The sequence below is a fragment of the Oncorhynchus keta genome, chromosome 2 (assembly GCF_023373465.1).
Source record: "Oncorhynchus keta strain PuntledgeMale-10-30-2019 chromosome 2, Oket_V2, whole genome shotgun sequence".
NCBI classification, from domain to species: Eukaryota; Metazoa; Chordata; class Actinopteri; order Salmoniformes; family Salmonidae; genus Oncorhynchus; species Oncorhynchus keta.
This window is the reverse complement of record NC_068422.1, coordinates 43,972,071-43,987,886: the sequence shown is the minus strand read 5'-3', so window position 1 is coordinate 43,987,886 and position 15,816 is coordinate 43,972,071. Positions and strand designations below refer to the sequence as shown.

General features: G+C 43.4%; 1 protein-coding gene and 1 long non-coding RNA gene across 2 annotated transcripts in view; one reads left to right on the top strand and one right to left on the bottom strand.

Moving 5' to 3' along the window:
* LOC118400931 (melanopsin-A-like) overlaps positions 1 to 5,642 on the bottom strand; it is a 64,349-nt gene extending 58,707 nt beyond the window's left edge. Inside the window, exon 1 of the mRNA XM_035797967.2 lies at positions 5,454 to 5,642. Coding sequence (XP_035653860.1) covers positions 5,454 to 5,642 — 189 coding nt within the window. The remainder of the gene's footprint in view (positions 1 to 5,453) is intronic.
* A 183-nt stretch (positions 5,643 to 5,825) lies between these two features.
* LOC118400942 (uncharacterized) lies at positions 5,826 to 14,418 on the top strand. Its single transcript, XR_004829143.2, has 3 exons — positions 5,826 to 5,969; positions 6,241 to 6,303; positions 13,714 to 14,418. It is a non-coding gene; the product is annotated as an uncharacterized LOC118400942 (long non-coding RNA).
* Positions 14,419 to 15,816: the final 1,398 nt, after the last annotated feature.

Genomic DNA, 15,816 nt, shown 5'->3' with positions numbered 1-15,816 from the left:
CATAATAAATAAAAAACCCTTGAATGAGTAGGTGTGTCCAAACTCTCTTTCTGTCTAGCTTGTGGGGGATACATTTGTGCTCTTGTGCTCTCTGACTTAATAATTGTTCCCGAGGGAAATAATAAAGCCATATCGATTTGAACTGATTCAGTGCTGACTCTAATGCTACGTACGAAAACCTGCTGATGCCAACAATATCTGATTACCATTTGCATGAATTGACAGCTTGAACGCTACTGAAGCGCTGCCATCCTCATACACGAGGTCAATTCATTTAATTCGGCATGAATTAGGAGCAGAGACAGTTCGGGTCTCCCTCTTTATAATAGTAATTACAAGTTGTCGCTATCAGAGCCAGCGGTCAGTGCCGTGGTGGGTGGTAATGAGTGGGAGAGGCATGTGAGAGTCAGTGGGAGACTGTTTTCAAGGCCACCTATTCCAGAAAGGAAACAGATTGTTTAATAACGGTCCAATCTTCCCCCCAACTCCTCCTCCTCCTCCTCCACTCGTGAATTCCAAGTCTTACTACAGTAAGTCAGCTCAAAATCATGAGGGAGGTATGGGAACAATTCTCTATCACATCTCTCTTCTTGTTTTTCTGAAGGCCTAATTATTATCAACGTAAATCAAGTGAGTGATTTGTAATGACCAAGGCATGGCAGTAATTGTTTTCTCTTCAGTTGAGTTTTGCCCCTTGCGTGATAAAACAGCGGCCCTAACCCATCAGACAGTCTAACCCAGTTCTTATTACACAGCTATTAAACAGTTATTACATCATCATTACACAGCTACCGTGGTACAGTCCCACTGAGAGGCACTCCGCACAGCGTGGTTAGGATTTCTATCAGCTTCAAAAAGCACCTTCAAAAAGCAATTTCTAAACACTGAGATACATACAGGATGACCGTTGCTGTAGAGTCACGATGCATTTATGTGTGGACACGTTTGCCTGTCTGCCTCACTGTCCGACCAGCATCTGAGCCTCTATCCTCTCTCCTCTTTCAGTGCTGTACAAACACACTCTGATAGAGATAAGACATACAGGTATACAGTTTAATTCGGAAGTTTACATACACTTAGGTTGGTGTCATTAAAACTCATTTTTCAACCACTCCACAAATGTCTTGTTAACAAACTATAGTTTTGGCAAGTTGGTTAGGACATCTACTTTGTGCATGACACAAGTAATTTTTCCAACAATTGTTTACAGACAGATTATTTCACTTAAAATTCACTGTATCACATTTCCAGTGGGTCAGAAGTTCACATACACTAAGTTGACTGTGCCTTTAAACAGCTTAGAAAATTCCAGAAAATGATGGCATGCCTTTAGAAGCTTCTGATAGGCTAATTGACGTCATTTGAGTCAATTGGAGGTGTACCTGTGGATGTATTTCAAGGCCTACCTTCAAACTCAGTGCCTCTTTGCTTGACATCATGGGAAAATCAAAAGAAATTAGCTAAGACCTCAGAAAAAAAAGATAGACCTCCACAAGTCTGGTTCATCCTTGGGAGCTATTTACAAACACCTGTAGGTACCACGTTTGTCTGTACAAACAATAATATGCAAGTATAAACACCATGGGACCACGCAGCCATCATACCACTCAGGAAGGAGACGCATTCAGTCTCCTAGAGATGAACGTACTTTGGTGCGAAAAGTGCAAATCAATCCCAGAACAACAGCAAAGGACCTTGTGAAGATGCTGGAGGAAACATGTACAAAAGTATCTATATCCACAGTAAAACGAGTCCTATATCGCTCTGCAAGAAAGAAGCCACTGCTCCAAACCCGCCATAAAAAAGACAGACTACGGTTTGCAACTGCACATGGGGACAAAGATCGTACCTTTTGGAGAAATGTCTGATGAAACAGGAAATGTCTGGTCTGATGAAACAGAAATAGAACAGTTTGGCCATAATGACCATCATTATGTTTGGAGGAAAAAGGGGGAGACTTGCAAGCCGAAGAACACCATCCCAACCGTGAAGCACAGGGGTGGTAGCATCACGTTGTGGGGTGCTTTGCTGCGGGAGGGACTGGTGCACTTCACAAAATAGATGGCATCATGAGGAAGGAATATAGTGTGTATATATTGAAGCAACATCTCAAGACATCAGTCAGGAAGTTATAGGTTGGTCGCAAATGGATCTTCCAAATGGACAATGACCCCAACCAAGCATGCTTCCAAAGTTGTGGCAAAATGGCTTAAGGACAACAAAGTCAAGGTATTGGAGTGGCCATCACAAAGCCCTGACCTCAATCCTATAGAAAATGTGTGGGCAGAAGCTTGTGGAAGGCTATCAGAAACATTTGACCCAAGTTAAACTATTTAAAGGCAAAGCTACCAAATGCTAATTGAGTGTATGCATACTTCTGACCCATTAGGAATGTGATGAAAGAAATGAAAGCTTAAATAAATAATTCTCTCTACTATTATTCTGACATTTCACATTCTGACAGGCTAATCATCTGTTATCGGAGGAGGATACTTTGTGGACACCGTGTCCGTATGTAGATCTCCACAATCCCATTTCTCGATGGACCTCCATGCTTCTAATCAGGGAGATTTGAATTGGAAAGCCACCATTTGAAGTGGTTGTGCGTGGTGTAGAAATAAGAATCTCAGTGAGCCAGAGCCTGACTCGCTTTGCTTGCCAAGCTTAGAGTATAACAGGCTACAACATGGCTGTGGATGAGATGAACATGACTTTTGTGCACTTTTTTCCCTTTGTTTCTGAATTGATCTTTCACCTCCAATACATATTTAATGATTGATGGTTCAACTTGGGGTTTTCTGAATTGATCTCTTCCCCCCCCCTCTGTCGTGTTGAAGGACCCTGGTTGGATTACCTGGGCGATTGGTTTTTCTGTCATGTGCGTGTACAGCTCAGTGGAGGAGAATCGATTGAGACAGTTTGCCTGCATGTGAATACAACGCCCCCGCCCCCGAGTTATTGATGTGCTGGAGACAGTCACGGTTTCTCCTCTGTGGGAACATCTGTTGATATGGGGATTTAATTAAGGCCGTTTTTTGGACCGCTCCTCGTGTCATCATGGTCTTTCAAATGTAAATGCTTAAATACCACACAACAACCGGGCGGGGTTTTGGGTCATGCTTAAATTAATTACTAAATGGAACAGATAACTGAGTATTTAGAGTGTGAAGAAGGCACGTGAGGCTGATATTAAGAGCCAATACCGGTATAGCGTTACAAGGACAATGTCGGCCGATAATATAGGTAAACCAATATATCGGTTGGGTATAGTAATCACCTGTCAACTCTTCAGATAGATATGATATTGGGGATTAAGAGAGGAGTTTTGGGGAAAGGCCACAGGACTACATGTCAAGTGGCGCAGTGGTCTAAGGCACTTCTTGGCTGTGATCGGGAGTCCCATAGGGCGGCTCGCAATTGTCCTAGCATCGTACAGGTTTGGCCGGGGTATAAATAAGAATTTGTTCTTAACTGACTTGCCTAGTTAAATAAGTAAAAAACATATCTGAAGGTCAGTGACCATCAGCCATCATCAGGAGGCAATGTGCCACCTGCTGCTCCAGCTGTGTCATTACAGCACTGTAACACAAGCTGACTAAAAGGATTGGGTCATTGCATTCCAGAGGTTGGCATTACACTGGCTTAGTTTCATCTCTGGAAGGCCTGTTTTATGAATCAACAACCCTAGTCACTCTGGTGTAAGTGGATTCAGATTTGTATTTATGTTTATGTGAATCACACACACAATAGACAGTGCCACTAACCCATTTTCCAACAGCCTCTGGCAATCTCATTATGTCTGGCTACAGATGCAGAAGTGCCACGAGAAATCAGACATGTGAAGTGCCTATGGGACAGACGGAATGCATTTCTGTCTATTAATATACATTTCATGTTTTTTTTGTACTGCATAAATTGTCAACCTTCTGCAGTGCCTCGTTTCCGTTCAGGAATGAAGATGGATGGATGCATTTTCCCAAGTGCACATCTAATCACAAACTGACAGTCCTGCTATTGTTCCACAATATCTATGCAAAAACCCAACAACGTATTGCAATGCTCGAGCCACTCGGCGTCTGTCTGTGTATGCCGTGGAGACTTCTGTCTCGAAAGTTGACGGCGGTGGTTTGAGTGCGTGTGGAAAAAAACCCCAAATTAACAGACCAACAAACAATATCTGGAAATGCAGGTGTGTGCATTTTTAACATTTTGTGAAGGGATTTGATGCAATTCTGTATGTTGAGCTAAGATAGGGATAGGGGAGGGAAAGCAGGAGGGATCAGCTAAAATGAGTCAGCTATCACTGAATGAAAACATTCACATCAAAATCCAGCATGAAAGTAGAAGAAAAATATTCAGGATTTTTAAAATGATTATTTTGAATTAGACTCTGTCAGGATGGTTCTGATTGAAGTTGTGCGGTCTAATTGTGATACTCAGACACCCCTTATCTGAATGCAATCCCTCACAGCTGTGTCAACTCATGGACAGACACAGACACAGGGAAATGCCATCAGAATGTACAGAAAGACATCTTGATATTTAATCAAAGGTGGCAGGTGATATTTACCCACCAAAAGGGCTCTGCACCTCATTTACCCGTTGATTAAAAAAAAGCTCAGCATTAGTATTTACACTGTGAGTAACATTCTTTAAGAACAATTTAGTAAGACAGATGAGAATTCAAGCTAGACAGTTACATGAAATACCTCACAAATAACTATGAAACACACAAACACAGAGACAGACCGACAGACAGACGAGAGAGAGAGACAGACATAAAGAGAGAGAGCAAAAGCTTGGAACAGGGACATGGGCCATCAATAAAGGTTTTCAAATAGGTGACACATCGATAGCCTTGGGGAGGCACTATACAGTACAGACAAAGAGTGAGGCTGAAGTATGCGAGTCCATTCTGAATCATTGCTGTAAGTTATTATTGATCGACAGTCTAACCAAACCATGAATGTTTGATGCACATGATCCTATTAGACTATAAGTGTAATGAACATCTTGCTTACTTTTCATTCTCTAGTCAGATCTGCTCTGTAGAACACAACACTTAATTACAGTGTGAATGGATAAGCATTTTTTTATGTCAAATCTGCACCCAGAGAAGAATGGTATTCATGCGTTTCATAACAGCTGTCAAGATTGCTTTTTTTTTGTTGCTGAGAGTAGATTTCTGAATTGAAAAATGTCCATCTGAATTGTTGATCTACTTAGATAAAGATTTCTGAACAAGACAAGGCAATAACATTCAGAAATTATAGCTGCATCAGTCATTTAAATAAATGATTTGACATGAGGAACATGTACAATCATAGCAAATTCTTACAACCATACTCAAAGCAAACCACTCTACTCAAACCTATGTCCCTGCATGAATGATCAGGCTACTTCGACTATTTATTCCATTCCCCTGGGACATAATACACAGGAGAAACACTTACAGAGGTGACTGAAGGCAGATCCACCAGCCGGTACTCATTGACCACGGTGTCATTCCAGGAGGAAAGCTTCTCCACGATGCGCGTGCAGTTTGGGTCCTGGATCCGACATGAGATGCCCTTCCGAACCGAGCGCAGGGTGCCGTTCATAGCTCCTCCCGTGCCCTCCAGGACGGACCGGCCACTCGACATGGGTTGTAGGTGGGAAAATAGAGAATAGCCCGGAGTAGTGACACAATCCGACAGCTGTCCGGTCCGTGTTCCAGCAGTAGGCAAATACACTCAGGAAATTAGAACTTCTCTTTGGCTCCACAGTGGGAATCTATTTTGGGAAGTTATCAATTCCGGATGTGAATGTTGACTAACAGTTTAGGTTGGTTATGGTCTTGATATTGGTAGTCGTTGAGACACAGTGGTATAAAACAGTTTGACAGTCGCAGAAGAGGATGGAGCGGCATACGCGGTTGCGCGCGAGTCACGCAAACCCAATAGCACATTTCTGTACATGGATATATTTACGTAAGTGAGAAAGCCGCACACGCTCTCTCTTTTATCCATGTGCTCGCTCTGAGTTGCCACTCTCCACCCCTGTACTGTAATGATGGCACGCGTTCTCATAATGTAGGACAATAGAGCACTCTGCACTAACATTAGTCATTATGTTGAAAGCTGCTTTTAAAGCTAGTGATCGGTGTGCCAGACCAGTTGGGAGAGTTATAAGGCTACACATTGGAGAGTACATGTACAAAAGCTGAAGAACATATTCACATCTAGGTACTTTTTTTTGCAGGTGCTGGACACTGGCGAACTCCCGAAAAAGAAAAATGGAGCACACTGCTGTTCATGCTCCTAGGTGATTTTATTGATACATTTTGACCCTTTAGTCTTCGCTGCCTGACGAATCAAATCAAAAGTTTATTTGTCACGTGCGCCGAATACAACAACCTTGCAGTGAAATGCTTACTTACAGGCTCTAACCAATAGTGCGAAAATAAGGTATGTGGGTGTGTGTGTAGGTAAGTAAAGAAATAAAACAGTAAAAAGGCATTTGAAAGTAAGAGTAGCAAGGCTATATACAGACACCGGTTAGTCAGGCTTATTGAGGTAGTATGTACATGTAGATATGGTTAAAGTGACTAAGCATATGATGAACAGATATGATGAAAGAGAGAAGGGTTGGCGGGTGGTTGGACACAATGCAGATAGCTAAAAATGTACATGAAGGGTTGTTAGCGGTGTGGTAAATGGACACAGACCTGAAGTAGTAGTTCCCCTTGCTCTGCAGATAGCTGGTTGCTTTGAGGGTGACTGTTGTCGTCAGAAGGTCCCTGTTCGGTATGAATATACTGTTATGCATGTATAGTTAAAGTGACTATGCATATATGATAAACAGAGAGTAGCAGCAGCATAAAAGAGGGGTTGGGGAGGGGGGGCACACAATGCAAATAGTCTGGGTAACCATTTGGTTACCTGTTCGGGAGTCTTATGACTTGTGGGTAAAAACTGTTGAGAAGCCCTTTTGTCCTAGACTTGGCACTCCGGTACTGCTTGCCATGCCGAAGACCTAAGGGCCAACACGTATCAATAAAATCACCTGGGAGCATGAACAGCAGAGAGTATTCACACCTGCAGTCTCTTCTCGCTGCCTGGGGAGAAAATGGGTCCTCACCTGGCCTGATCCTCTGATAGCTGCAGACCAGGAAAGTAGCCAGAGGCACTCAAACACACATCCCGTGTCAACAACTGTACCTGTCACACTGCAACAGCTAGTTCTATCAGGTTTAAGTTAAGACCCAAGTACAGACTGTTGAAGTAACAATGTTTATTGCAACAGGAGCAGGTAAACGACAGGTCGGGGCAGGCAGGGGGTGGATAATCCAGAGTAGTAGCAAAGGCACAAGATGGCAGGCTCAGAGTCAGGACAGGCAAGGGTCAAAACCAGGAGGGCAAGAAAGAGACTGGGGAAAAGCAGGTGCTGAGAGAACTCTAATTGACTTGAACTGGCACAGTGTCACGCCCTGACCATAGAGAGCCCTGGTGTGTTAGGTCAGGGCGTGGCTAGGGGGGGAACTAGTCAATATATTTCTATGTTTGGGTTTGAGTGTGGTTACCAATTAGAGGCAGCTGATTATCGTTGTCTCTAATTGGGGAAAAAGGTGTCCCTGTTCCCACCTGCATTTGTGGGATATTGTTTGTGCTTGTGTGGTTGTTGCACACAGTTACGGTTCATTGCGTGTGTATGCTTTTGTTGAGAAGTTTTCACTTAACTTCTTAAGGTATAGGGGGCAGCTTTTTCACTTTTGGATAAATCGCGTGCCCAATTTCAACTTCCTGCTACTCATGCCAAGATTATAAGATATGCATATTATTAGTAGATTTGGATAGAAAACACTCTGAAGTTTCTAAAACGGTTTGAATCATGTCTGAGTATAACAGAACTTATGTAGCAGGCAAAACCCTGAGGACTAACCGTTCAGATTTTTATTTTTTTTGGTCTCTGTCTGTTCACTGAGTTCTCATTGGCAAATGATATTTTTTAGGAACCTTCCTACCGCTTCCACTGGATGTCACCAGTCTTTGGAATTTGGTTGAGGTTATTCATTTGTGCAATGAAGTAGGCCATCTAGGAACTGGGTAACACTGAGTTGCGCAAGACGTGAAAAGTAGCATGGTTGGTTATCTTCCTGTATTGAACACAGACCCGTCTACAATTTGATCAATTTATTAACATTTAAAAATACCTAAAGTTGTATTACAAAAGTAGTTTGAAATATTTTGGCAAAGTTTATAGGCAACTTTGTGGTGACGTTGCGTTTTTTGGAAGCTCTTTATTTCTGGATCAAACGCGTCAAATAAATGGACATTTGGATATATATGGACAGAATTAATCGAGGCAATTAGCAAGACACCCCCAATAAAGGAGTGGTTCTGCAGGTGGTGACCACAGACCACTTCTCAGTTCCTATGCTTCCTGGCTGATGTTTTGGTCATTTTTGAATGCTGGCGGTGCTTTCACTCTAGTGGTGGCATGAGACGGAGTCTACAACCCACACAAGTGGCTCAGGTAGTGCAGCTCATCCAGGATGGCACATCAATGCGAGATGTGGCAAGAAGGTTTGCTGTGTCTGTCAGCGTAGTGTCCAGAGCATGGAGGCGCTACCAGGAGACAGGCCAGTACATCAGGAGACGTGGAGGAGGCCGTAGGAGGGCAACAACCCAGCAGCAGGACCGCTACCTCCGACTTTGTGCAAGGAGGAGCACTGCCAGAGCCCTGCAAAATGACCTCCAGCAGGCCACAAATGCGCATGTGTCTGCTCAAACGGTCAGAAAAAGACCCCATGAGGGTGGTATGAGGGCCTGACGTCCACAAGTGGGGGTTGTGCTTACAGCCCAACACCGTGCAGGACGTTTGGCATTTGCCAGAGAACACCAAGATTGGCAAATTTGCCACTGGTGCCCTGTGCTCTTCACAGATGAAAGCAGGTTCACACTGAGCACATGTGACAGACGTGACAGAGTCTGGAGACGCCGTGGAGAACGCTCTGCTGCCTGCAACATCCTCCAGCATGACCGGTTTGGCGGCGGGTCAGTCATGGTGTGGGGTGGCATTTCTTTGGGGGGGGCGCACAGCCCTCCATGTGCTCACCAGAGGTAGCCTGACTGCCATTAGGTACTAAGATGAGATTCTCAGACCCCTTGTGAGACCATATGCTGGTGCTGTTGGCCCTGGGTTCCTCCTAATGCAAGACAATGATAGACCTCATGTGGCTGGAGTGTGTCAGCAGTTCCTGCAAGAGGAAGGCATTGATGCTATGGACTGGCCCGCCCATTCCCAAGACCTGAATCCAATTGAGCACATCTGGGACATCATGTCTCGCTCCATCCACCAACGCCACGTTGCACCACAGACTGTCCAGGAGTTGACGGATGCTTTAGTCCAGGTCTGGGAGGAGATCCCTCAGGAGAAAATCCTCCACCTCATCAGGAGCATGCCCAGGCATTGTAGGGATGTCATACAGGCATGTGGAGGCCACACACACACGACTGAGCCTCATTTTGACTTGTTTTAAGGACTTTACATCAAAGTTGGATCAGCCTGTAGTGTGGTTTTCCACTTTAATTTTGAGTGTGACTCCAAATCCAGACCTCCATGGGTTAATAAATTTGATTTCCATTGGTAATTTTTGTGATTTTGTTGTCAGCACATTCAACTATGTAAAGCAAAAAGTATTTAATAAGAATATTTCATTCATTCAGATCTAGGATGTGTTATTTTAGTGTTCCCTTTATTTTTTTGAGCAGTGTATTCTATTTCTGCATTTTGTGTAGCGCCTGCAGGGTTGAAATATGCTACCCTCTTTGTTTACCATTGGGCTATCATCAGATAATGGCTTCTTATACTTTTGCCGAAAAGCCTTTTTAAAATCTGACATGTTGGCTGGATTCACAACGAGTGTAGCTTTAATTGAGTATCTTACATGTGTGATTTAACGAAAGTTTGATTTTTTTTTTAATTTTCCGTGCTGTATTTTCCGTTTTCTGCCCAAGTGGGATGCAACCGTCCCCTATACCATAAGAAGTTAATAAAAGGATGTGGAACTCAAATCACGCTGCGCCTTGGTCCTATCACGACCGTGACAGAATATCCCACCAATCAAGAACCAAGCAGCGTGCTCTGGAGGATGAAGTGAGTTGGACCTGGGAGGAAATCCGGGGAGGATGCGAGACCCTTCCTTGGAGAGAATCGCGGAAAGATCAAGAAGGACAGTGACGACGTCGGGGTCCGTGGCAACAGAAACCCCAAGATTTTTTTTTTGGGGGGGGCACATGGGGTGGTCGACTGAGCAGCGGGGACTGCCAGATCCCATTTGGAAGTCGGTGGAGGAATTCAATGAAAGATACCGGAGAGAGGTGGTAGCGAGGAGTATGCTGCAGCGCAGGCATGCTGAAGAGCGTGACGTCAGTCCGGTGCCATCTGTGCCTGCTCCACACACCAGGTCTCCAGTGCACCTCCCCAGTCCAGTGCCACCTGTGTCGGTTCCTCGCACTCGCCCTGAAGAGCCAGAGACCGTCAGTGAGGAGATGGAGAAGTTGGGGGAGAGAGAGGAGAGAGGTTGGCCAGGTGTGTTCTGCACGGCATTCGTCCTGAAGAGCGTGTCATCAGTCCAGTGCAATCTGTGCCGGCTCAGTGCACCAGGCCTCCAGTGCGCCTCCCCAGCCAGGTATGTCCTGTGCCGGTTCCACATGCTTCTAGTGAGAGCAATTTTGGGGCTTCACCATGTTTCATTGAAATGTACAGCTGTGTGTCATCCGCATAGCAGTGAAAGTTAACATTATGTTTTCGAATGACATCCCCAAGAGGTAAAATATATAGTGAAAACAATAGTGGTCCTAAAACGGAACCTTGAGGAACACCGGAATTTACAGTTGATTTGTCAGAGGACAAACCATTCACAGAGACCAACTGATATCTTTCCGACAGATAAGATCTAAACCAGGCCAGAACTTGTCAGTGTAGACCAATTTGGGTTTCCAATCTCTCCAAAAGAATGTGGTGATCGATGGTATCAAAAGCAACACTAAGGTCTAGGAGCACGAGGACAGATGCAGAGCCTCTGTCTGATGCCATTAAAAGGTCATTTACCACCTTCACAAGTGCAGTCTCAGTGCTATGATGGGGTCTAAAACCAGACTGAAGCATTTCGTATACATTGTTTGTCTTCAGGAAGGCAGTGAGTTGCTGCGCAACAGCCTTTTCTAAAATTTGAGAGGAATGGAAGATAGTTTTTTATATTTTCTGGGTCAAGGTTTGGCTTTATTACTGCCACTTTTAGTGAGTTTGGTACACATCCGGTGGATAGAGTCGTTTTATTATGTTCAACATAGGCGGGCCAAGCACAGGAAGCAGCTCTTTCAGTAGTTTAGTTGGAATAGGGTCCAGTATGCAGCTTGAAGGTTTAGAGGCCATGATTATTTTCATCATTGTGTCAAGAGATATAGTACTAAAACACTTGAGTGTCTCTCTTGGTCCTGGCAGAGTTGTGCAGACTCAGAACAACTGAGCTTTGAAGGAATACACAGATTTAAAGAGGAGTCCATAATTTGCTTTCTAATAATCATGATCTTTTCCTCAAAGAAGTTCATGAATTTATTACTGCTGAAGTGAAAGCCATCCTCTCTTGGGGAATGCTGCTTTTTATTTAGCTTTGCAACAGTATCAAAAAGGAATTTCGGATTGTTCTTATTTTCCTCAGTTAAGTTGGAAAAGTAGGATGATTGAGCAGCAGTGAGGGCTCTTCGATACTGCACGGTACTGTCTTTCCAAGCTAGTCGGAAGACTTCCAGTTTGGTGTGGCGCCATTTCCGTTCCAATTTTCTGGAAGCTTGCTTCAGAGCTCGGGTACTTTCTGTATACCAGGGAGCTAGTTTCTTATGAGAAATGTTTTTGGGTGGTGAAGTGTCCTTGGGTAGACAGCGGGAGTCTGGAAGGACATCAAGGAATCTTTGTGTTGTCTGTGAATTTATAGCACGACTTTTGATGTTCCTTGGTTGCGGTCTGAGCAGATTATTTGTTGCAAATGTAATAAAATGGTGGTCCGATAGTCCAGGATTATGAGGAAAAATCTCCTTCCAGAGGTAGGAGCTGGAGTTCCGCCTGGTGTCCAAGCAAACTATCGATGCCCAAGCCCAATGGGCTTTTGGAGGAGAGACTCTCCATTGGCAGCAGGTGATGCAGAGACTCATGGCCCTGATACACGTAATGGCCACCCAGAACATTGTGGGACTACTGACAGGCTGAATGACCCAAATAATGGGAACTTTCTCAAGTTTGTGGAAATGCTGGGTATCTTTGCTTTGATTTCACGACCATAGACAGCTACTGAGAGAACCTCGCTGACTGCAATGCAGCGCCAAAGCAGAGGAAAGAGGCCACTCTAGGCGGGCCACAAAATGAAGAAATGCTGTAACTGATGGACAATCAAATCCGATATGTAAATTAACAAAATTCGTTAAGACTGCGTCATTGACAGAAAGCCTATTTTACACTGCTCCAGCAAAACGAGGCTCGCCATGCATTTATGAAAGCACTTGTTTCCAAAGCTCAAATGATCTCACTCTTTTTACAGTTCTACGGGAATATTAAATTATATGTTAAATAAACGTGTATTTTTATTCTAATTGTAAAAATTGTGGGGCCGTGTGTGATAACAGGTGGCATATTATTAGCAAAACTCGGTTTTCTACTATAGGCTGTTGGTTGCATAGTGATTGCGACATTGTAACTCGCCGGTGTTAAAGTAAAATTAATTTCTGCCCGGTAAGGGATCTTCTATATCTGCACGCATGCACCAACATTTATGGGCCTACTCATAGGCTCCAATTATTATATATGTAATTCTAGTTCATCTTGTTCAAAAACGTGGTAGGCCTACCTGTTTGACAAACACAATTATGCTATGAATAGATGTCGGTATAGCCAAATCCTCCAATACTGTCACATGCGCTTCTTAAATACCTCTGTCTGGGAAGGGCTTGGTGTGTTTGGGCTCAAATCGAGTGAGGGTATGCCATGCCCTTTGTTAAAGAAAAGGGCAAAAAGGATATCTATTGTTTGCTTTACATTTAGAAATAAATACATAAGTATCCAGATTATATATCCAGGTCGTATAACAATGCTTAACTCTGATGCCTTATGGTAGAAACACGCTTTAAAATGCCTGCGAAAGACATGACTCCGTTGCATATGGGGATATATTGATACCTCCCTATGCCATTCTGAAGCTGAGCTGCGGCCTATAATATTCAAGGAGACCAATTGACAATGCTATTCTGTCCCTATTGAGCTTTTCACTGTCTGAAAAGAGATGTTTGTAATTCCCAAGCAGCTTTTAGGGAAGCACTTCTGTTTTTGGGTTATGCAATGGACGAGTTCTTACATCTGCTCCTGCCTTGTCCTCTACTTCTCATCCTGCCACTTCCCCAGTACTCTCTCCCTCTTCCTCTCTGTGGGTGGAGACAGGTGTGCTGGAGGCAGAGCAGATCCCCACCAGCAGCAACCTGTTCCATAATCAAACCTCTACAAATACTCAGCCCTGCCACTTCCACACTGCCAGATCGTAACCTCTGCTCAGTCAGTCTGCATTTTTTAACAGTTTGTTTTGGCTTAGATCCTGGTTTCATGTTATGCCTGGTTTCCCTTGCCTGACACTGTTTTCCTCTCCGGCACAGTTCTGCTCGCTCTGACTTTGTCCCCTGTCTCCAGTTCCACGTTTCGTCTGTCCTGGACCCCCCACTCCACTGCGTTCTTGGATTCCTCTCCGGACCTGCTTACCCAGTCCCAACTCCCCTCGCTCCAGCCTCAACCTCAGCACCGGGCTTCCTGTAACCCACCCAAGCTTCCCCTGGCCTGCACCCCATCCTCCACCTGTGTTTCAATAAATACCTTGGTTACCTCATCCCAGTCTCATCGTCTGCATCTGCTCTTGGGTTTACATGTTCCACTCCGCATGACATGAGTAGCCAGCAGTTGAAGCTTACATTTTTCTGCATAGGTAGAGCATCTATCTGGGTGGAAAGGTAACTTTTGAAAGTGCCATGCTTAGATAAGGATGTCTAAGATTGCAAATAATTAAAACAGTGGTTTGACATTGAAGAAATATGGTAAGAATGCCTATTTCTCTATACATTCTTCCCTGAAACTTCTATTTTCATTATCCTCCTTTTTCAGCCCAACAATTTATTTTGATTGCTAAATTTCTTTCCCCAATCAAAGTACACAGAAATATAAAATGAATGTAATAGAGACATTAATGATTTTATCAATGTAATCATATTAGGCTATGTTATTGACAGTGAACTGATTATGTAGCCTACTCACCAGATGTGTTTCATTTGTAGTGTAGGCCTATGAATTGGACTGCTATTATGTCCTGTTCCTCTGACTTTCAGTGGAGAATTATTTTTTGCCCAAGGCCAAACCTATTGCCGACCCCTGCTGTACATAGTTTAGGAGGGGGGCAGATAGTGTGGATAGGCGTGTGTGAGTTTGCTGCACTGAAAGTAAAGGGGCTGAATAATTTTGCACGCCCGATTCTTCAGTTTTTGATTTGTTAAAAAAGTTTGAAATATCCAATAAATGTCGTTCCACTTCATGATTGTGTCCCACTTGTTGTTGATTCTTCACAAAAAAATACAGTTTTATATCTTTATGTTTGAAGCTTGAAATGTGGCAAAAGGTCGCAAAGTTCAAGGCACTGTACATGAATGTATAGTTAAAGTGATTATGCATATATGATAAACAGAGAGTGGCAGCATAAAAGAGGGGTATTGTATTAAACTGAAATGTGTTCTTCTACTTGTTTGTAAGTGTTTATTTTTATTAAACCTTGTTTGTATCAAGTCTGGTAAGACTTTTACCATTACTCATACGTTTTGTTATTATTTTATTGGTACAATTTAAGTTTTAAGATATCCTAATTCTGTTTATTTTGATATGCAAGACAAACAATTGACTACTTGTATTCCATATTTTAGCAATATCAGAGCTTGCAATTTTGGATTACATGAGTTTATGGCCCACCCCCCATCCAGTCATGCATTATTCTGAACTATTTGAGTTAATTAACAGTCTATTGATGTGTCAAATCAAAGTAATAAAACACAAAATCCCCCCAAAATGTGTTGTTTAAGCTGGAGATATATATTGTTTTACATGTCTCAATCAACCACCTTACAGACATGGCTATGCTTTGTTATACCTCGGGTAGGGGTATCCCAAAAACAAAAGCACTTTTACGCAAACCAGATGGGATTGCGCATCACTGCACAATGCTGTGATAGTCAGGCTGGTTAAGTGTGCCTTAATAAATCAAATAAATGAATTGGACTGCTATTATGTCCTGTTCCAAATAAATCACTGACAGTGTCACCAGCAAAGCACCGCACACCATCACACCTCCTCCTCCATGCTTCACGGTGGGAACCACTCATGAAGAAATCCTCCGTTCACCTACTCTGCGTCTCACAAAGACATGTCGATTGGAACCAAAAATCTTACATTTGGATTCATCAGACCAAAGGACAATGTCCATTGCTCGTGTTTCTTGGCCCAAACAAGTCTCTTCTTATTATTGGTGTCCTTTAAAAGTGGTTTCTTTGCAGGAATTTGATCATGAACGCCTGATTCACGCAGTCTCCTCTGAACTGTTGATGTTGAGATGTGTCTGTTACTTGAACTCTGTGAAGCATTTATTTGGGCTGCAATTTCTGAGGCTGGTAACTCTAATGAACTTATCCTCTGCAGCAGAGGTAACTCTGGGTCTTCCTTTCCTGTGGTGGGCCTCATGAGAGCCAGTTTCATCATAGC